Source organism: Hesperophylax consimilis, chromosome 20 (assembly GCF_061612785.1).
Source record: "Hesperophylax consimilis isolate HC1 chromosome 20, BYU_Hcon_1.0, whole genome shotgun sequence".
In the NCBI taxonomy this organism is placed as follows: Eukaryota; Metazoa; Arthropoda; class Insecta; order Trichoptera; family Limnephilidae; genus Hesperophylax; species Hesperophylax consimilis.
Window position 1 is genome coordinate 775,137 of NC_142855.1, and position 24,493 is coordinate 799,629.

At 35.6% G+C, this 24,493-nt stretch overlaps 1 protein-coding gene across 1 annotated transcript; it reads right to left on the reverse strand.

Annotated features, from left to right (window-relative positions):
- On the reverse strand, positions 1–1,070 carry LOC149413871 (uncharacterized). Its single transcript, XM_089643896.1, has 2 exons — positions 699–1,070; positions 1–66 (listed from the first exon to the last, which is right to left on the reverse strand). The coding sequence occupies exons 1-2, from the start codon at positions 1,068–1,070 to the stop codon at positions 1–3; spliced, it is 438 nt and encodes a 145-aa protein (XP_089500022.1).
- Positions 1,071–24,493: the final 23,423 nt, after the last annotated feature.

Consider the following 24,493-nt stretch of genomic DNA (forward strand, 5'->3'; position numbering starts at 1 on the left):
CTAGCACTGTATAATGTGGTGGGGCATGTATCTGTGGTGACCGTATTGGTCGTGTTCCCGCATGATCTTGGGAGAACAGATACGTCAGCACCAGTGTCAATTAAAAATTTCTGTCGCGTCACGAGTTCGTGAATGAAGAGACGACAAGTTTTTTGCGGAAAATCGCACGTCTCTACTGCGGGTTTTCCATTGTAGTTTCTTGACTTATTATTAATAAAGGTACATGGTTTGGTGCAATTATATGATTTGTTACCGAATTTTGCATGGTAACTGCAGTAGCCGAGTGTCGTGTTATTGGTGTTTAACTGGCTACCGCGTGACCTAGAACGAGGTCGGTGCGCGGAATTTGGGTATGATGTCGATGGATGACGCCATTCGCGGCGGGTGCTGGGATTCCGGTTTTCGAAATTAATGTTTGCCTGTCCATGATCATCTCTCCGAGTTGTTTTAAGTCGACTGACTTCTAGAGTGAGTGCCGAAATTTGTTCTTGTAAATTTTGTAATATAGCACTGATGTTTGGATTCGAGTTCGGGATGCCATTATACTGTTTATTGTCCATAGTTTCACATTCAGATTTTTGATAAACTTCCGAGATTTTATCTGCCGCAGATGCTAGTTGCAACAGATTGTCGTCGGGTAGTGCGGTAAGTATGGCTTGAATGTGTTGCGGGAGTCTTTGCAGCCAAAGTACGCGTACGATTGGGCTCTCCGATAGCCCGGGACCAGCGAGTTCATGGATGAGTCGAAGCAGTCCAGAAGGCTTCCTGTCCTCGAGCTGAAGTCCGGTTAGAAGACGAGTGAGTCGCTTTTCTTCAGAATCTTGTAATCTCTCGATGAGTGCTGATTTGAGATGAGTGTACTTGTCTGCTGCAGGAGGATTGATGACGATGTCGCTTACGGTCCTGAGGGTCTCCATATCCAAAGCGGCAACAATAATGTTGTACTTGGTGAGGTCATCCTTTAGTCTTGAGTTAGAAAATCGGCTTTCAGCTTGTGCGAACCAAAGTGCAATGTTGTCGCGCCAGCACGCGGGTAGTTTAACCGAGACAGAGTTTATTGTTGTGTCCATTGTGGAATTATTACCGTGGATTTCGTTCGATGTCTGGTTATTCTCGAATGACATATTGTGTTGATAATACGGCAAGCAATAGGCAGTATAAAATAGGCAGATTTATGTGTAAAAATAGCAAGGAAACAAAAGCAATGACGACAGTAAATTTAGGTTTTGAAAAAAAAATTAAAAATTCAAAAATGTTAGATTGATGTTATCCGAAAATTTCAAAAATCCCTTAATCTAGAGTGCATACAATGTAAATAATGTGAATGTACTGTGACGAGTTCAACTTGTCTGGTCACTTAATTTAATAAACATGTAACAATATTGTACACTTGCAAAATTTTTTTTTTTTTTAAAGTTATTTTAGAATGTTCGTATTCGGAAATTTAACTGTAAAATCACTGTATGTAGGATTAATTATGGTTCGTTACTTGGTGTTGATTACTGGGCATTGATTTTGAGGCGGATGTTACGAGGTCCGGAACTGAAGTTCTGCCTGCGTAGTAAATCCGGTAGATCCTTGATCTGCGATGAAATTGATGTTGGTCTGCAGAGATTGTTGCGTTCTGCGGTGAATTTGATGCTTGGTCTGCAGCTGCTGGTGCGGTGTTTCACTGAAATTGAGATTTTTTGGCACTATACTATTCGAATATACGAGTTTTTTTGGTTCAGATTAGTGGGTATATTTGATATACTTAAGTATCAGAATTTGTGGGACAATAATGTTTTTTTTTGAAATGTGCTTTATGATTCGACAATCAGACTCTAATAAATATACTGGACTTGAAAATGTTGAAAATGAGATTGTAAGTAATGAGATTGGAAGTTACTTACTCGATTGTCCAGGATTCCAGCTTCAACGATCGACCTACCGTGTCCACTAAAAATTATTATCACCAGAAATGTCGAGGGTCACCAGTGTGGCAGCGTGAAAGTCGGGATCACCAGTATGGCAGTGTAAAGTCGGGATCACCAGTATGGCAGGATAAATGTAATTTACGATGGCTGCCGGTATCGTAAATCTGTGTTCAAGGAATTCTGATGATTGAAAGATAAAGGTCTGCGATCGGTGTTGAATTTATTTGCGAGAATGAATTTACAAGTTGAGTGAACGCAGAGACGGTGGTAGTAGAGAGTGGTGGTTTGGTCGAAAGTTGAAACTAGAATGGCAAAGAGTTGCGTTCCCGTCCGCGCCTGGCTCTCCCGGGGCTTCAGACGGCGGAGTAATTATTTAGTGTTATCATATGTGGGACGAGTTAAAGTAGTCCCCACAGACTTATTATATCTATCAGAAATAAAGAAAAACTTTACAAAATAACTTTAAAAAATCCCCAAGATGAAAAAGCATATATTTTCTATAAAAAATATAATAATAAATTAACATCTTATATTGAAAAAAGTAAAGAAGAGTATTTTAAAAATAAAATATTATCTTCAGAAAATAACCATAAACAAATGTGGAAAACTGTTAATTTCGCCATAGAAAATACAAAAAAACACAAAACATTAAGTACATTGAACATGATAAAAAAAATATAGATGCCAATATACAGCCTAAACAATGTGCAAACATATTTAATTCCTTCTTTGCAAATGTTGGGAAAAATCTTGCGAAAAATATTCATAAGCCTTCAAACCAAGAAAACCATAAAAATAAAAATATACAGAAACGTAATATACTTTCAATGTTTGAAACAACAACAGATTGTGAAATCTCGAAAATAATAGAAAATATGAAAGGAGGTTCGTCCCCCGGTTTTGATTCTATTACGACACACATGTTAAAAACTATGAAACCTCACTTAATAAAACCTATCAGTCATTTAATAAACTTAAGTTTAACAAATGGAATTTTTCCAATGAACTACAAAACCACAATAATCTCACCTATTTACAAATCTGGAGATCCACATCAAGCAACGAATTATCGCCCAATATGTCTAATTTCTAATATAGGAAAGATCTTTGAAAAAATAGTAAAAAAACAATTGGTAAATTTTCTAGATAATAATAAAATATTACACAAAAACCAGTTTGGCTTTATAAAATCACTCAGCACACCAGATGCTATTGCTAACGTAACTTCATACATTTACGAATCATTAGATAAAGGTAAAAAATGTGCGGTAAATGTTGGGGACGGAAACGCACCGTCGCAACGCGGAATCATAGGAAATGGAAAGGTTCGGAATGCCGACTTACCCTTTTCTATTCTTCCACGGTATTCTTTCCTTCTTTGCGCTGGTTCACAACAATTCACAAATTTCACCACGCGCGAGCTCACGGTGGCTTTGAATTTTCGACACGGTCGATAAAAGGGGCTCCGTAATCAAACGATGTTGACAGGACGAATATTTTAACTCAACTAACGTCGGCATAGGAGAGGAGAGGAGGGGAGAGGTCGATAGGCCACAATAATTTTATAAAGGATATAAAGGTAGGTAGCACGATGCTAGGTGCCAACATTTCCGCCCACCTAATTTGAACGAATTAATAATTATGATACAAAATTTAATAAAAGGTAAATTTAAATATATACATGGGTAAATTGTTCATTCAAGTTGTATCCGTAATGCCTGGCAGAAAACAATAAAAAAAAATAACTCTTTACTAAATTAAGTATAACTTTTCAAAGAATGGTTCCTGGACCATAACAAAATTTTTGGTTTTGAAAAATATTTAAAATTGGTAATATTCCTTTGGTCTAGAATCTGAGTAAGAAACAAAACGAGAATTAGAGTATAGACATCTAAACAACAACAAAAAAAATATAGATCCCAATGGTAAATAAAATAAAAAATAAAACACAACAAAAATATGGAAAATGAAAACGTATTTTTATTTTAGATGTATATCTTAAGATTTATCACTAATAATAATTTTATTCTTCCGGTAACGGGCAAAGCTTTATCACTGGTCGAACCAACGAACCAGATTGAGTTTTAACAGTAGCTACCCTAACTATTCCATCCTTACCGGGATGAACGTGGATAATTCGTCCTAATACCCACTTCATCGGTGGAAGACGATCGTCCTTTATTAACACTAATTGACCTAATTTAATGTTTGGATTGATTTTGCACCACTTTGATCGTTGTTGAAGCGTATTTAAATATTCTAAATGCCAACGTTTCCAGAAATGTTGCGACATCTTTTGGAGATGTTGCCACCTACTTAAACGATTAGACGTGGTGTCAAGAAAGTCATATTCAGGCAAACCTAGTAGGAATCCACCGATTAAAAAGTGGCCCGGGGTGAGTCCATTCACATCCTCGGGGTCTGAGCTCATTGAACACAAAGGGCGGGAGTTGAGGATGGCCTCAATTCTAGTGAGAACTGTCGCAAATTCTTCATAAGTTAGAACGGTCTCACCTATCACCCGTTTTAAATGGTATTTTACAGATTTTATCCCTGCCTCAAATAAGCCTCCGAAATGAGGATTTGCTGGAGGGTTAAAAGACCAAATAATGCCGCTCTGAATTAGATGATTGGATATAACATCACGCTGTGATGCCCAGAATTTATTTATACCGAGTAGGTACCGATTTGCACCGACGAAATTGGTTCCGTTATCGCTTATGATTTCAGAACATAACCCTCGACGATCTGTAAACCGGCTAAGGGCTGCAATAAATGCTTCAGAAGATAAATCAGACACGATCTCTAAATGAACTGCTTTCGTCGCCATACATACAAATAGACATAAATAACCCTTTGACGTTTTTGCTCCCCTACGTTTGTGATCTTTCAACGTGAAAGGTCCTCCGAAATCTACACCAACTCGAGAAAAAGCACGGCTTTGTTGCACTCGAGAGGGAGGTAAATCACCCATTAGGGGAGGTAGCACCGAAGATTTCATTTTATAGCAGACAATGCATTTCGACAATTGTGAGCGAATTTTATTCCGTGCAGCCACTATCCAAAATTTACGCTGAATAGTGAATTGAAGGCTTCGTGGCCCAACATGAAGATATAGTTTATGATAATAATCTATAATTAAATAAGCTAAATGACAGATTTTCGGAAGTAAGATCGGAAATTTACTTTCATATGACAAATTTGAATACTTGAGTCGACCGCCCACCCTGATAATACCGTGGCTATCAAGAAACGGTTTCAAGTTTTGAATTTGCGTTGAACATGGACTGCCATTTCGCATATTACGTATATCAACAGAAAAATACGTTTCCTGTTCAATGCGTACGATTTTCATAAGCGAATCATTTAATTCGCGAGAACTTAGATAAGTCGAGTTTGAATTTCCACTACCAGAACGTTTCTGACAATTATTTACGAAACGCATTATCCAAGCGACGACGCGTTGCAATTTATAAAATGAAGAATATTTACTAATAATCGAATTAGGTACTATTTGAGATGATACAAACGTTTTAAGGTTGCATTTTTTGAGTTCTGGTATTTCTCCGTCAGATTGATTGTACACAGCTGAACAAGGCCAGAGTGCTATTGGTTGGTGAAGCCATTTTGGTCCCGTAAACCACAAAGGGTGTGATATAATGTCTGCTGGGAAAAGCCCTCTTGAACCAGAATCGGCACAATTTTCCTCCGAGACAACATGCTTCCAAACAGCATTTGGTGTATTTTCCAGTATTTGTACAACCCTATTAGCGACAAATGTTTTCAATAAATATGGCGGCGTTTTTAGCCACGCTAGTACAATAGTCGAATCTGTAAATAGAAAAACGTTTTCTATTTGTTCGGCAAACTTTACACATGACATAATATACTTTACAAGTTTCGTGAGAAGAACGGCCCCACATAATTCTAGTCGTGGAATTGACAGGGTTTTCAAAGGAGCGACCTTCGATTTTCCCATTAAGATGTGAGTGGTATTGCTACTCCTCTCTAATAAATATACTACTGCTGAATAACCCAATTGTGAAGCGTCACAGAACCCTACGAGGAAAAGACGACTTGTCATCACCGTGTTGTAATATCTAGGAATATTCAATGTTCGAAGTAATGAAAGTTGACTTACAAATTTACTCCACGTATTATGAATATGTGGTGGAACATCACGATCGTCCCAATCGACACTTAACTTCCATAGTTCCTGTAATAGACATTTTGCGAAAAATGTCACTGAGGTGATGATCCCAAGTGGGTCGAATAAACGAGCTACCGTTGATAAAATTGTTCTTTTTGTGCATATCTTATTTGAAGGTAGATCGACCTTGTAGGTAAAATTATCAGTCGTTGGACTCCACTGAATGCCTAATATTTTAACAATTTGATCAGTTCCGGCGTTATCAAAAGAATGACCATCTTGCTGGTGCTCTTGCGAAACGTGATCCAAAAGTGACGGTGTATTAGATTGCCATTTACTAAGTTCTAATTTCCCAAGATTTAACAATCCAATGATATCTTGTTTTAGTCTGAGGGCTGTGCTAATCGTTTCTGTCCCTGTTACCAAATCATCTACATAAAAATCATCGCATAGAACCTTGGCAGCATCAGGATACTTTGATCCTTCATCTTGTGCTAGCTGACGAAGGGTACGAATGGCCAAGAATGGTGAACTAGACAACCCGTACGTTACAGTTTGTAACTCGAAATCAATAACCGGTCCATTCTGAGATTCTCTCCACAAAATATTTTGGAATTTACGCTGAGATGGAATAATTAATATTTCCCTATACATCTTACAAATATCAGCTGTAAATACATACTTATGAAAACGAAAATTTAAAATCATACGTGGAATTTCAGTTTGCAATTTTGGACCGTTCAATAATAAGTCATTTAGAGATAAGTTATTTGGTTGGGTTTTTGCCGACCCATCAAAAACCACACGTAGTTTTGTAGTTTTACTGTCAGGATTCAAAACACAATGATGAGGTAAATAGAATGCATCTAAATTCCGAGGTACCCGTGTCATGTGTCCCAGACCCTCATATTCTTGTATAAAATTTCCATAATTAATTGCTAACATGGGATCCCTTTTAAAACGAATTTCTAGTTTGTTCAATCGCGATTCCGCAAGTTTTAAGGAATTTTGAGAAGGCATAATTTCAGATTTTGTTAATAATGGTACAACATATCTACCATCACATTCTCGATAGTGATTCGAAGCGTAGATTGTTTCGGCTAATTCGTCGTCCGGATTACTCGTCACAATTGAAGGTGTTTCTTCAAATTTCTTCTTTCCCAAAATTTCATTGTCCTGTCAACATCGTTTGATTACGGAGCCCCCTTTATCGACCGTGTCGAAAATTCAAAGCCACCGTGAGCTCGCGCGTGGTGAAATTTGTGAATTGTTGTGAACCAGCGCAAAGAAGGAAAGAATACCGTGGAAGAATAGAAAAGGGTAAGTCGGCATTCCGAACCTTTCCATTTCCTATGATTCCGCGTTGCGACGGTGCGTTTCCGTCCCCAACATTGGTCATTCGAGCCTGATAATTTATATTAATTGAAAAAATTGTGGTTAATTTAATTATTTCAAGGTTAAATTGTTCATAAAAGTTGATCTATGTGTAAAATTCGCGTCAGCCGTGCTGTTAGCGAAAATTGCCTGTAGGTAGTAAAAAATACTTAACTGGTGACAAATTTGTTAATATTTAAAATAAATTGTTGTATTCACTCGGCATTTTTGTGCAGATTAATTTCTCAATACAATGGCTGAGAAAAAAGTACTTTTGTTGCAATCCCGACGTGAGCGAATAGTATCTCGTATTCGTATTACGCAAGAGCTCATAGCGAGCACTTATGATGATAGTAAGAAAAAAGATACGTTTCTTGCTAGATGTGAAAAGTTAAAAGATTGGTTACAAGAATTTGAATCAGTTCAAAACGAGATTGAGGAACAATTACTGTCATTAGACAAGATTACAGAAATGTCAGAACTAGGAAACATTGCGAATAATGTTGATTCAATGTATTTCGAGATCATGCAAATGAAAAGCGTTATCACTAGTAATAATGAAAATTCAATTCCAAAAACGGCAAGTAATTCGGTGATTCGTGCACCAGTGATAAAGCTGCCCACTTTTGATAGTAACATTAAAAGTTGGTGCTCATTTCATTCATTATTTAAAAGTCTTATACATGACAGCAATGCATATACTAAGGTAGAAAAATACCATTATCTTTTATCAGTTATTACAGGGCCGGCACTGGCACTTATACAATCATTGCCTCTTATCGAAGAGAACTATGACATTGCCTGGAATATTCTGGTAAATCAATACCAAAATTCTAGAATTCTTTTCACGCATTATGTTGATGAAATTCTTAATTTCAAAATATTACAAAACGAGTCTGCGTCAGGTATAGCGCGGTTACTCAGTACGTTTCAAGAGAATTGCGCCGCTATAAAGGCGATGAAGATAGAAAATATCTTTGATAAATTTGTTGGTCATATTATGATACGATCGATGGATCTGACTACTAAACGTCAATTTAAATCCAAATTGCCCGGTGTGGAGATTCCAGGGTTGGATTCAATTTTCGAGTTTCTGAGAAATCAAACGCGTATTTTAGAAATGTTATCTCCACATACTACAAAAGAGAAAAAAGGTTCGTTTAAAACGTTGTTATCTGCCAATAAGAATTATAATAACCTTAACTGTCCATTATGTAAAGGTGCACATTTTCTTTACAAATGTGCATCTTTTACATCTTTAAGTCCCCATCAAAGGAGGGACAAAATTAAAACTTTAAACCGTTGTTTCAATTGTTTGAAACAACACCATGTAAAAGATTGTGTATCAAAATTTACATGCCAGGTTTGTTATAAAAAACACCATTCAATGTTGCACATTGCCGCCGAACCATCGGGCGAAAACGAACTTAATAATTCAAGTGCAGCCCTGGCCGCAACAACGATTCCGAGCGTTTCTACCGTTTTGTTAGGAACTGTACAATTTGAGGTCCGAAATCAGTATAATGATTATATACCTATCCGCGCCGTCGCGGATTGTGGGAGCCAAGTCTCTCTGATTACGGAAAGATGTACTCAGCTCTTGGGTTTGTCAATTAAAAAACATCGTATTTCACTGAACGGTTTAGGAAATTCTAGTATAAATTCTTGTCATGGAAAAACAAAATGTTTTATAAAACCTCGAAATAAAAAAGGGCCTATTCTTCAATGTCAAACTGTCGTGATTACAGAAATCACTTCTAATCATCCGTCATATGATTTACCATCGAGTGGAACGTCACAATTTAAAAATTTAAAATTAGCTGATGAATCATATTACATGTCGGGCAAAATAGACCTTTTGTTAGGAGCTGACGTATACTTGGATATATTTAATAGTGGCCATGAAATAATTCACGGCTCTCCATGTGCTGTAAACAGTGTATTCGGTTACATTATAATGGGGAAGTTGGAAAATTCGTCATTTCAAACGCCTTCGTCTTTATTTGTTGAAACAAATTCGTTAAGCAATACTCTTAGAAAATTTTGGGAAATTGAAGAAACACCTTCAATTGTGACGAGTAATCCGGACGACGAATTAGCCGAAACAATGTACGCTTCGAATCACTATCGAGAATGTGATGGTAGATATGTTGAACCATTATTAACAAAATCTGAAATTATGCCTTCTCAAAATTCCTTAAAACTTGCGGAATCGCGATTGAACAAACTAGAAATTCGTTTTAAAAGGGATCCCATGTTAGCAATTAATTATGGAAATTTTATACAAGAATATGAGGGTCTGGGACACATGACACGGGTACCTCGGAATTTAGATGCATTCTATTTACCTCATCATTGTGTTTTGAATCCTGACAGTAAAACTACAAAACTACGTGTGGTTTTTGATGGGTCGGCAAAAACCCAACCAAATAACTTATCTCTAAATGACTTATTATTGAACGGTCCAAAATTGCAAACTGAAATTCCACGTATGATTTTAAATTTTCGTTTTCATAAGTATGTATTTACAGCTGATATTTGTAAGATGTATAGGCAAATATTAATTATTCCATCTCAGAGTAAATTCCAAAATATTTTGTGGAGAGAATCTCAGAATGAACCGGTTATTGATTTCGAGTTACAAACTGTAACGTACGGGTTGTCTAGTTCACCATTCTTAGCCATTCGTACCCTTCGCCAGCTAGCACAAGATGAAGGATCAAAGTATCCTGACGCTGCCAAGGTTCTATGCGATGATTTTTATGTAGATGATTTGGTAACAGGGACAGAAACGATTAGCACAGCCCTCAGACTAAAACAAGATATCATTGGATTGTTAAATCTTGGGAAATTAGAACTTAGTAAATGGCAATCTAATACACCGTCACTTTTGGATCACGTTTCGCAAGAGCACCAGCAAGATGGTCATTCTTTTGATAACGCCGGAACTGATCAAATTGTTAAAATATTAGGCATTCAGTGGAGTCCAACGACTGATAATTTTACCTACAAGGTCGATCTACCTTCAAATAAGATATGCACAAAAAGAACAATTTTATCAACGGTAGCTCGTTTATTCGACCCACTTGGGATCATCACCCCAGTGACATTTTTCGAAAAATGTCCATTACAGGAACTATGGAAGTTAGGTGTCGATTGGGACGATCATGATGTTCCACCACATATTCATAATACGTGGAGTAAATTTGTAAGTCAACTTTCATTACTTCGAACATTGAATATTCCTAGATATTACAACACGGTGATGACAAGTCGTCTTTTCCTCGTAGGGTTCTGTGACGCTTCACAATTGGGTTATTCTGCAGTGGTATATTTATTAGAGCGTAATAGCAATACCACTCACATCTTAATGGGAAAATCGAAGGTCGCTCCTTTGAAAACCCTGTCAATTCAACGACTAGAATTATGTGGGGCCGTTCTTCTCACGAAACTTGTAAAGTATATTATGTCATCTGTAAAGTTTGCCGAACAAATAGAAAACGTTTTTCTATTTACAGATTCGACTATTGTACTAGCGTGGCTAAAAACGCCGCCATATTTATTGAAAACATTTGTCGCTAATAGGGTTGTACAAATACTGGAAAATACACCAAATGCTGTTTGGAAACATGTTGTCTCGGAGGAAAATTGTGCCGATTCTGGTTCAAGAGGGCTTTTCCCAGCAGACATTATATCACACCCTTTGTGGTTTACGGGACCAAAATGGCTTCACCAACCAATAGCACTCTGGCCTTGTTCAGCTGTGTACAATCAATCTGACGGAGAAATACCAGAACTCAAAAAATGCAACCTTAAAACGTTTGTATCATCTCAAATAGTACCTAATTCGATTATTAGTAAATATTCTTCATTTTATAAATTGCAACGCGTCGTCGCTTGGATAATGCGTTTCGTAAATAATTGTCAGAAACGTCCTGGTAGTGGAAATTCAAACTCGACTTATCTAAGTTCTCGCGAATTAAATGATTCGCTTATGAAAATCGTACGCATTGAACAGGAAACGTATTTTTCTTTTGATATACGTAATATGCGAAATGGCAGTCCATGTTCAACGCAAATTCAAAACTTGAAACCGTTTCTTGATAGCCACGGTATTATCAGGGTGGGCGGTCGACTCAAGTATTCAAATTTGTCATATGAAAGTAAATTTCCGATCTTACTTCCGAAAATCTGTCATTTAGTTTATTTAATTATAGATTATTATCATAAACTATATCTTCATGTTGGGCCACGAAGCCTTCAATTCACTATTCAGCGTAAATTTTGGATAGTGGCTGCACGGAATAAAATTCGCTCACAATTGTCGAAATGCATTGTCTGCTATAAAATGAAATCTTCGGTGCTACCTCCCCTAATGGGTGATTTACCTCCCTCTCGAGTGCAACAAAGCCGTGCTTTTTCTCGAGTTGGTGTAGATTTCGGAGGACCTTTCACGTTGAAAGATCACAAACGTAGGGGAGCAAAAACGTCAAAGGGTTATTTATGTCTATTTGTATGTATGGCGACGAAAGCAGTTCATTTAGAGATCGTGTCTGATTTATCTTCTGAAGCATTTATTGCAGCCCTTAGCCGGTTTACAGATCGTCGAGGGTTATGTTCTGAAATCATAAGCGATAACGGAACCAATTTCGTCGGTGCAAATCGGTACCTACTCGGTATAAATAAATTCTTGGCATCACAGCGTGATGTTATATCCAATCATCTAATTCAGAGCGGCATTATTTGGTCTTTTAACCCTCCAGCAAATCCTCATTTCGGAGGCTTATTTGAGGCAGGGATAAAATCTGTAAAATACCATTTAAAACGGGTGATAGGTGAGACCGTTCTAACTTATGAAGAATTTGCGACAGTTCTCACTAGAATTGAGGCCATCCTCAACTCCCGCCCTTTGTGTTCAATGAGCTCAGACCCCGAGGATGTGAATGGACTCACCCCGGGCCACTTTTTAATCGGTGGATTCCTACTAGGTTTGCCTGAATATGACTTTCTTGACACCACGTCTAATCGTTTAAGTAGGTGGCAACATCTCCAAAAGATGTCGCAACATTTCTGGAAACGTTGGCATTTAGAATATTTAAATACGCTTCAACAACGATCAAAGTGGTGCAAAATCAATCCAAACATTAAATTAGGTCAATTAGTGTTAATAAAGGACGATCGTCTTCCACCGATGAAGTGGGTATTAGGACGAATTATCCACGTTCATCCCGGTAAGGATGGAATAGTTAGGGTAGCTACTGTTAAAACTCAATCTGGTTCGTTGGTTCGACCAGTGATAAAGCTTTGCCCGTTACCGGAAGAATAAAATTATTATTAGTCATAAATCTTAAGATATACATCTAAAATAAAAATACGTTTTCATTTTCCATATTTTTGTTGTGTTTTATTTTTTATTTTATTTACCATTGGGATCTATATTTTTTTTGTTGTTGTTTAGATGTCTATACTCTAATTCTCGTTTTGTTTCTTACTCAGATTCTAGACCAAAGGAATATTACCAATTTTAAATATTTTTCAAAACCAAAAATTTTGTTATGGTCCAGGAACCATTCTTTGAAAAGTTATACTTAATTTAGTAAAGAGTTATTTTTTTTTATTGTTTTCTGCGAGGCATTACGGATACAACTTGAATGAACAATTTACCCATGTATATATTTAAATTTACCTTTTATTAAATTTTGTATCATAATTATTAATTCGTTCAAATTAGGTGGGCGGAAATGTTGGCACCTAGCATCGTGCTACCTACCTTTATATCCTTTATAAAATTATTGTGGCCTATCGACCTCTCCCCTCCTCTCCTCTCCTATGCCGACGTTAGTTGAGTTAAAATATTCGTCCTGTCAACATCGTTTGATTACGGAGCCCCCTTTATCGACCGTGTCGAAAATTCAAAGCCACCGTGAGCTCGCGCGTGGTGAAATTTGTGAATTGTTGTGAACCAGCGCAAAGAAGGAAAGAATACCGTGGAAGAATAGAAAAGGGTAAGTTGGCATTCCGAACCTTTCCATTTCCTATGATTCCGCGTTGCGACGGTGCGTTTCCGTCCCCAACATGTGCGGGTATATTTATTGACCTTAGAAAGGCATTCGATAGCATATCCCATGAGATGTTATTAAAAAAATTGAATAATATTGGCATAAAAGACAACGCAATTAAATGGATCACCGACTACTTAAAAAACCGTCCTCAAGTAGTAAAAATCAATCGTGTTAATAGTGATCAAGAGATTACAAGCTTTGGAATCCCCCAAGGTACAGTGCTTGGACCAATTCTATTTACTATATTTGTAAACGATATTTTTTTTCAACCCTTACATGGTCAAATTACGTCATACGCCGATGATACAGTATTAATAATAAGTGATACGACTTGGGAAAATGTAGAATTAAAGGCCACAGAAGACATCAACACGCTCAAGAATTTTTTCGACACTAATTTACTGTCTCTTAATAAAGAAAAGACATTTGTAATTCCATTTGCAATCCATACAAATGATACTCCTAAAAATTTTAACATTGTCATTCATAATAATACTAAAATTCACAGCCAAAACTATTGCAAATCAAACTGTACAGTACTAAAAACAACAAATAAATATCTAGGAGTAATTATTGATAAAAATCTGAAATGGAAGGAACAAATATGTCAAGTAGTAAACAAAATTAGAAAATTAATATATATATTTTTAAGAATTAGAAACTTTCTGTCGATAAAAAATCTATATTTAATTTACTATGCCTTAGTTCAATCCACTTTACAATACGCTATTATTAGTTGGGGATCCGCGTATAAATGTAACCTTCTTCCAATTGAAATTATACAAAGAACAATTATTAAAATTATATTTAAAAAATCCTTTGAGTACCCAACAGAACGCCTGTTTGAAGAATTTCAAGTACCTACATTTAAAGACCTATATATTAAAAACTCATTAATCCAAATTATAAAAGAAAAAGATAAATATCAATTTTTAAATGAAAACAGAACGCGACTTAGACATGTTTTTCTATGCCCAAAACTAAATACGTCTTTTGCACAACATCATTATACTTACCAGGGAAGAACTTTTTTCAATCGTCTACCAGAAGAAATCAGAAGCATTAATGATAAAACCCGAATACTGCTCTCTGTCAAGAGACATTTTAGAAATATTCTGAAAAAAAAACTACTGTCACTTAATTAATCTCACAAATATCCTTAGTTTTCCATAACTTCCTTTCTTTTTAAAATTTAATAAATTAATATATTATCCTTCACTACTATCAAAAAAATACCACAGCAAACATACATTTATGTAAAAAGAATTATTTAAGTACTAACTAACAACAACATTTATGTACACTCCCCTTCCATACACAATTTTATTTTTTTTAATTTTATTTTATTTGGGGAACAAACAGTTATACAAATATATTTTAATACAAATCATTTTTACCAAGTTGCATAAACCAGTAAAGTTTCCACAGAAGATTCATTTATATATAAGTAGAAAAACATATGAATATAAATAATACAATACAATATAAATACTAACTAGTAGAAAAGGAAAATCTCCAAAAAAATAAAAATAAAAAGACTACAGATTCAACCCATACAAAAACAATACACACACTAACTCTACTAAGTTTCCCGCAACGATCGAACGCTATTCTCTTAGGAATGCTATGAATCCTGCGAGGCTCGTATTGAACACATCGATATTTGTGCATAATCTATTAAAGGTGCTACAGCTTCTTCTTATAAATACATTTTCAACATAATTAGTATTGCTCTTAGGAATAAAAAATGTGTCCGGAGATCGAGTTACTCTTAATGGACATCTGAAATGAATATTTTGTAAAAGGTATGGGCTATCAATAAAATAGTGGATTATCTTATATAGCATTACTAGGTCTCTGATATCTCGGCGTTGATCAAGAGTTTTAAGGTTCATGGACACATTGTTTTCATCGTTTCGCATGCGATAAGAGACATATTTCAAAAACTTTTTCTGAACTCTTTCTATGTTTGATTTATATGTAGAATTATGAGGGTTCCACACTGTTGATGCATACTCTAGGTGGCTTCGGACGTAAGATATGTAGAGAATCTTAAATGTTTGTGGATTTTTGAAAACTGAACATACTCTAAGTATAAATCCCAGCATTTTCAAAGCCTTCGACGTAATATGCTCGATATGAGATTGAAAAAGAAGCTTACTGCCCATTAGGACTCCAAGATCTCTAATCACATTTACCCTGTTTAAGAGTTTGTTTTTAATTTTGTAGGGATATAATATTGTGTGTTTCTTTCGAGAGTAAGATATGACGCTGCATTTGTCTGCATTCAAAAGAAGGTGATTTTTTAAACAATATTCATTCACCAGAGAGTCAAGGTCATGCTGGAGTTCTATGCAATCCATCTCAGACTTTATGATTTTGACTATTTTTTTGTCATCAGCATATAAGTATAGCTGAGTATTACGGATAGTTATGCTAACGTCATTCATTCAGTCAAAGATATTAAATAAAAGGGGGCCAAGGTGAGATCCCTGGGGTACTCCTGAGGTTACGGGCACGAAACTAGAGCAAAACCCTTGAACAGTTACAGCTTGTGTACGATTGTAGAGGTAAGAGGCTAACCAACGAAGGAGGTCACCGTGTATTCCCATTGCTTCGACTTTCTCAATTAAAATGCTGTGTGGGATTTTATCAAAGGCTTTGGAATAGTCTGTGTAGACTACATCTATTTGATATCCATTATCCATAGCAACAAGGACTGTGTCAACAAACTCACAAAGGTTAGTTTCTGTTGATTTTTTGGTCATGAAGCCGTGTTGATTCGGAATAATGTGTGGCCGTATACAAGGAAAAATATTATCATAAACAATTTTTTCAAAAAGCTTACCCATTACATTTAGTTTAGAGATCGGTCTGTAATTTTCAATTTTGTGCTTGTCTCCTTTTTTTAATATAGGTACAACATATGAGCTTTTCCATTGCTGCGGAAAAATGCCAGAAGACAGTGAGGTTTCAAATATTTGACTTAGCGGATAACATAAAACACCAGCGCAATTCTTTAAAAACACTGGGTGTATCTTCCCCAGTTTGACCCGAGAATATTTCTCTACAAATTGGGTAAACAAAAAAAGTTTAAAAAAAAATCTTTGTAAACATTATTGATTATACTCTGTAAATTGATTAATTATTTAATAAAAAAAAAAAAAAAAAAAAAAAAAAAATACCATCAGGCCCACTGCCTTTGGTAGGGTCTAATGATTTAAGATATTTACAAACTAATTCAGCGTCCATATTAACATTACTTAGATTGAGTACTGAGGTGTTTGGATTATATACTCGAGTGGTAGACGAGGTACACGGGGTGTGGGATTCGAAGGAGGATTGGAAATGTATATTGAATAAGTTACTTATAGCTTCCCCACCCGATACATGCTGAGAGTTAAGATACATATTGTTAGGTAGTTCAGAGCTTTTTTGCTTAGATTTAACAAATGTCCAGAAATGTTTGGGATCGGTATTAATATTAGATTCGGCCATATTAATGAAATTGTGATAGCATACTTTCTGCATGCACTTTTGTCGTTCTCGAAGAAGAGAGAAAGTATGATAGTCTGAGTAACGGTTATAAATTTTGTATTTTTTATGAAATTTTAGTTTTTCTTTAATTACTTTTTTTAAGGCAGAGCTGTACCACGGAGGATATCTAGAGTCTATGTTAACTGTTCTGGATGGTACGTGTGCGTCAATTACCTTATTTAATTCAGAATAGAAACGCGCTGTGAGTGAGTCTACATTGCTGCTGTTTAAGGTCGTTGTGCAGTCAACGGCTGCCAAGGCGCTATTAATCAGTACATAGTCAGCGCGGTGATAGGAGCGGACCGTGCGCGATCGCGGGGTTTGGAGGGAAGGCTCGCGGGATATGCGCAGCGCCAACTCTAAGGAGCGGTGATGTGCATCTTCTGGCACTAGTGGAGTGTTGCAACCACTTACCGTGCACACGTTACTCGAGATTACCAGGTCGAGAATACGTTCGTTTATATTAAGTTGGTTGTTGAATTGACGGAAGCCAGTAAAGTCTAAGAAATCAGAGAGAGTTGAAGTAAGTGCATCGATTGAGGATCCGTTAAGTAATAGAGCACCATCTGCGGTCAAAGGCAGAAGCCATGGGGCATGTGATATGTTGAAGTCTCCTAATAGAAGGAATTCATCATTGGGGAAATTTGTATACAACGCAGATATAAATTCAAAAAAGTCACTTAAAGATTTAATCTGCTCCGCGCCCTGCACGAAGTATGAACAGTATATACGTAGTTTAGAAACATGCCCACTAGGGCCTAGTGCAAGAGTTGCTGTCGCTATTTCTGCGCGTTGGACAGGAGGGAGAGAGGTTGAGGGGCACGTCGGCAGTTCGCGGCGCACTGCAATCAGTGATCCACCGCCGAGCGCCTGTCCCAACCGCACATAGTCGCGATCACAACGATACACTACATAACGGTTATCAAATAATTCCGAGTCAAATATACTTGGCAGAAGCCAAGTCTCAGTCAAGCATATTACGTCATAATTGGCATTAAGAACGCTGGAAAGAAATACATGAGTCTTAGTTCGCAGACCTCTAACATTTTGATAATATATATTCAATTCACCGAGAACATGCATTTGAATGGAGTATATAGGTCAAACATATGTGTAAACAATAATAATGGAATATGTTGAATTTCGAAAACGTAGAAGAGATTAATTGATTTTTTTGTATTTCTTTGGCATTCACTATGTAACAATTTCTAGACATTTTTTGTTTTTAATGAGTTTTATTAATTCACAATGTACATTTGTTACGTATAAATTTTTTATAAAATTAGCGACCGGTTTCGACACGTCCGTGTCATTAACTAGCTCATTAACTAGTTTTAAAATAGCTAGTTAATGACACGGACGTGTCGAAACCGGTCGCTAATTTTATAAAAAATTTATACGTAACAAATGTACATTGTGAATTAATAAAACTCATTAAAAACAAAAAAAGAGATTAATTGAATATGTAGAGATATAATTGAAATGTTGGTATTGAAAAATGTATCATAGTATTAAAAAAATTAAAAATTCTAAAGAGATCCTAAGTTTAGAAATCCAAAACATTACATTTTCATGGTTACAATAATAATACACATTTGTAGCGATTGCAATAAACAGATACAAAGATAAAAAACCGGTTAAGTACTTGCTATAAACTAAAAGATCTGTCAGTATACTAAGAGTGAGAAAAATAAGAGTAATCACAATCTTTTCTAAATACTCGTACATATTTTCAAAAAAAATATTTTCATGGATAAATTCCTTTAGCCAAGTTTCGCATATAAGATAAATATCAAAATTGTTCAAAAGGACCTGATTTAAGAAGTTATGAGTTTTTGTGGGAAGACCTCGCACATTTTTAAAATATAAGTTAAGCATTTTATATATTATGTTTGTGAAATTGGCTGGAAAATATTTTATAAATATAAAATAAATATTTTGTGACTGGGGGTAATTTTGAACATCCGAATTATGTGTTTGTTTCTGGTAAATTATATTGTCTATGATTCCAAGAGACTTTAGTTTTGACAGATTGATAGGTATATCTATGGACATGTTCACATGATTAATGAATTGTAAACAAGCCCTAAAAATAACAATATTACTATGACTTAACATTATTTCATAAGTATTTGGTAGTATTTTGTACTTAACACATGGTGATAATTCGTGTTTTGCAACGAATGACAAATTGTGTACAATATTCAGATATTTCCATCCTTGCCAGAGATTATATTTAACATGTAAGGTTAATTTTCTAAAGGGGCCGGCGTTTGTAAGGCAGGTTGAAGTGTCTTCAATTTGGAAAGTCTGTTGACATCATCTTGATCAAAAATTAACATTATAGGGGTTGAATCACTTACACGAACGAATATTTTGGAGTTTTTTACCCAGCAGTAGCGAATTTTTTTTTCCATTTTTATATCTCGACATTGTTTTAGAAGATGTTGGTTTTTAGAGGTTAAGTGGTCATTAATGTAAATTCTACTGACTCCAGGAAGCTGCAATTCTGAAACAAACATCCCTTTTCTCTTCCTTATTGCAGCTAATAGTTCATCTTTAAGATATCTGCGCGTGAATTTTACAACAATGTTCCTCGGTTTTCCATTTGCTACGGTACGACTTATTCTGGGGGAAATTCTGCTGGCAAAGTCTACTTCATTTCGGGTGATTTTGCATCCAGCTGTAGCACCGATTTTAGATAGAATGTCATAAACATTTTCATTTTTGTTTTCCGGAATACCACTTATTATAACGTTGTTTGAGCGATTATATTGATCACTGTTTTCAATTTGTCTTTCCAATTGTGTTACTTTCTTCTTAAGTTCTTCAATTTCCTCCTTGTACTCCTTTTTTATCACTTCAACTATAGTTTTTTTAAAGTCTGCAAACGATTTTTCTAGGAATTCAACTTTAAAGTCGTCGAACTTTTTATCCAGAATTTGTAGTAGTTCCGGACTAAAGTTACTGGTGGACTTGGAGCTTGAACGTGTAGTCATTGTTATTTTATAGGAAAATTGTTTTTTTTATTATTATATTATTGAAAAACAAAGGAAGAGCAAAATTTGACAGTAGTTACAAGCAATGTTATTGTTGTATACAAGCAAATGCTTTCAATGGAAGAGTAGTAAAAAAAATACAAGATGTAAAATGAATTATGTACCATGTAAACATATTATTAAAAATAAAAAATAATTACAAAAAAAAAAATAATAAAAAAAATAAGTGCCGAAGGCTTGGAATAAACTCCCTCCGGAATCCATAACAAGTCCAACAGAATTCAGGTCTAAACTAAAAACTTATGTTTTAAAGCTGTCATACCCTCAAATTAAATTTACCATTCTTGAGAATAGCATTCTTGTATTGCCTATAATACATCCAAATCACACTTTTCTTATTGTTATAGCAGTTAAGCGGGTGCTCAGAATGAAGAATAAAATAGTAAAAAAACGTTCATAGTAGGCACAAGAAACTACTTTCAAATTGTGTAATATTTAATTATTGAAGACAATATAAGCGATTCCTAAACGAATCTTTGAAACAGAAAAATCAGAAAAAGATACGGTCACATCTAAGACTCGAACCTTATTCAAATGTTCGTTTAGGAATCGCTTTATTGTCTTCTATAATTATTTATTACTATAATTTGAGGTTTTACTCATTAAGTTATTCCAGAAAAATGAAATTATTCATTCCAGACTTGCAGTTCGGTAGTTCTTATTCGAAGTATGATACAGTTAAATATGACCGAAGGAGATAGGGTCCCATTAGCTCAGTTGGCAGAGCGGTGCCCTGGCAAGGCAAGGGTCCATCGATAAATTAAAAAAAGTTTAATAGTCTGTATTATTTGCTGGAATTGTTGTGAAATCTTTATCAATATCATTTACCCGTAAAGCTATTTTATATCGTTTCTCCCTCTTTATACATATATCCTGTTTATCGAAATAATAAGTAAAACTCCGTGACTATGAACAAAGTTAATGTTTTATTTTGATAAAAAAATGTTTTCACAATAATAATAACATGGCACTTATATAGCGCAGTTTAGTGACATTTCACTTCAAGTGCACTTAACTAAAACATTTTTAAAAACGGTTATTTAGTATAAGTGGTCATGTTCTTAAAATTATTCCTACAGTGTGCCTTACCTAATACAGATCTAATATTATAACACTAAATATACTGTTTATACAAAGTGATGACAAAACTTAGAATAACAATAACAGCAGGACAGGACAAAACACGAATATTAAAACTAACAATATAATTTAAAACAGGAGGCAGTTTGTGCTCAGAAATGAGAATATTCTATAAATATCGAAAAGAAGTTTAGATTTATAAATGGTGCGATATTTTAAATAATTTAGTTTTTAAAGCCCGTTTAAATTCAGCCAGTTTTTGGAGATTGGTAAGAGCTGAGGTAAGTCTATTCCAGATGAGCGGGCCTGTTAAACGAAAAGAGCGATCATAGTAAACGGCTCGATTTGACCTAGAAAGTTCGATTAGACGATTATTAACATCTAGATATGATGACCTTAGAGTAAGCTGTCTATTGCTTAAGTTTTGTCGGTCACATAGTTCTGATATGTAGGCTTTCGCCATTCCTTGCAATGCTTTGAAGATCATTAAGCAGATCTTAAAATCTTTTCTTTCAGGGCATCGAAACCAGTGAAGGCGATCCCTTAGAAGTGGGGTTATACGACAAAACTTAGGTTCACCAAAAATCATTTTCGCCGCAGCATTATCAACTGACTGGATTCTATTGATTTGTTTCTGAGGTAGGCCGGCATATGCACTATTGCTATAGTCCATACGTGAGACGACGAACGAATTTATAAGTGATTTTGCTCCATCAGAGGGAAGCCATCTCCTGATTGATTTCATCTGCCTTAGATGGAAAAAGCCAGAACTCACCACTTTTGACATCTGCGATTCAAGAGGAAGACTATTGTTCATAGTGAAACCCAAAAAATTTATTTCTGCAGAAGGGATTATATCTGTATCCTGAAAACGGATTGGACTTGAAGTCAAGGATAGTTTGCCTTCCAGAAGAAGTTATCCACATAAATTCTGTCTTTGTCGGATTTAATTTAAGTTGACAGACATCCAACTTGAGATTGTGTTGAGGCTAACCACATCGTTTTTAAGGACGTCTTTTTCGTCCGGAGAACACAACTTGAAAATCAAACGATCATCTGCGTAGCCTTGTGATTCAAAGCCAGCTGAGTGAATGAGTTGTTCAAGACGATTTGTATAGAGCATGAAAAGAATGGGGCCTAGGACAAAACCATGGGGAACTCTGAACTTGATAGGACCTGGAGTTTCAGTACATTTATTGAAAGTTACTCAGGCTACTAGTCCAGACAGGTACCATGTCATCCATTGGAGTGCATCACTTCGAACGCCACATTCGGTTTCAAGCACATTTAATAAAAATACATGATCTACTGTGTCGAGTGCCGCACTCATGTCAAGAACAGATATCAAACCCAACTTTCCTGCTTCTATCTCGATGATCAAGTCTGAAACAACCCGCAAAAGAACAGTTTGATTGGCGACGATTGTTTGGCAACGATTTTTTCAAGCAGTTTTGATAGGAATGGTAGATTGAATATTGGCCTGTAATTTTCTGTATTATCAGAGTAAGTATCGGAGTAATAGTTGTTTTTTTAAGTGTTCTCGTTATAAGTGAATTTACTAGAGACTTCTGGATACTTGCGGTAATTACAGGTACTATATCCGGAAGACATTGCTTCAAGAGCCAGGTCGGTATGGGGTCTTGAGCGCATTGCTTATTTGGTCAGGACTTCACAACAAGTATGAAATCTTCTTCCGTTACTGCTGCAAAAGTAGTGAAGTTACCAGAGAGCAGACTTGTTGCTGCAATACTACCCCACTAAGGGCCCGAATATTTTCAATTTTGCTTATAAAATATGTCGCGAGACTATCCGCTTCAAGAGAGGAATCAACCTTGATATTGCTCCACATAAAGTTTTAATATTATGCCGCAGTTTCGTGGGTCCTATTCTGACTCAATTTGCACACACCAAAAGTTAGATTTTTTCTGCGTTACTTCTTGCTTGTAAGCATTTTGCTTCGCAATGCAAAGTTGCCGATTGCTGAAAGTCGGATTTCGTCTGTAAAACCTATCAAATTTCCGCATTTTCCTTTTCTTCTTGAGACACTCAGCACCGAACCATTTGCAACAATTTCGAATGTATCAGACTTTCTCTGTGAAAGGCGCATTTTTGTCAGTAGCATAGAATTATAAACTCATCTACTAATGTAATATATACAATAATATAATGCACACTCCTCTTCCAACCACAAGCTAATGCTTCTCTGGAAGAGTAATATTAAATATTGTCATCATAAATTGTAAACCTTTTTACTAATATGTACTTTTCTTTAAAAAAATGATAATAACTTTGTAAATAGCAAAATCACAAGTGAATCACACATTTACTTTTGTGGCGCTAACGAACGAATGTTTGGAATAACAGCAACCACGTAGTCCGTCCGCTGTACTGCCATTGGCTTTTTGGTCTATTAGAGTAATACCCCCGTAAAGGAGAGTTTGAATTTCACACACAGATATGGCTTGCATTTTGGATACGTTAATCTGAAATGAAACTTAACGGCTATGAAACTTCGGTAGATAGAGAACTGGTTAAATAATTTATTATTTGCAACGTTTTTCGTGGATTAACAAAATTTATCTTCTTTTATTTTTTTCTTGGAGTATGTTTCGTTTGAATTTGCAATAATCTTATTCAAATGTTTCCATAAATTGTATAGTTTCTTAACGTGATTATATCGTATGGATTTCTTAACATAGCAATAATCTGTGTGATCCGTGGATTAAGGTGAACATTTTTTTTAATAGATTTTCTTTCCAATTATGATAGAAGTTGAAAAATCGTAATGTTGGATGAGATCTATAAAAAAATTTCATGGTTAATTTTGCTCGTGCATACAAGGCAGTTTTTTCCAATTGGTACATTGCAGACGATGTTTAGTGGCATTCCACGTCCAGTGGCAACGTCAGATCTAAGATTCATAATCGCTAGTTTAGATTAAGGTTTTTCTGTGAATTATTCCGAATGTGTCTTATTATGGTAAAATTTCGTGAAGATGAATACTACATATTACACACGAAAGAAAAAAGATTTTTCTCTATAGGGAGTCAGCATATATCTATTCAAATTTCTAAAAAACAAAAAACGTTTTTCTCCCCTTTGAGTCCTCATGAGTACCATCTAAGATCCCCTTTGAGAACATTAAAACCTGCATTCGGGATATGAAAAAGGTTTAATTCCACTGTGAGTCATCATGAGTAACGTCAAATGTCCCTCTATAGAACATGTATATTTGGAGACGGAAAATGAAAAAGGTTTTTATCAACTATGCGTCAGCCGGTGCCGCGTCAAATAAGTCTTAAGAGAACAAGAATA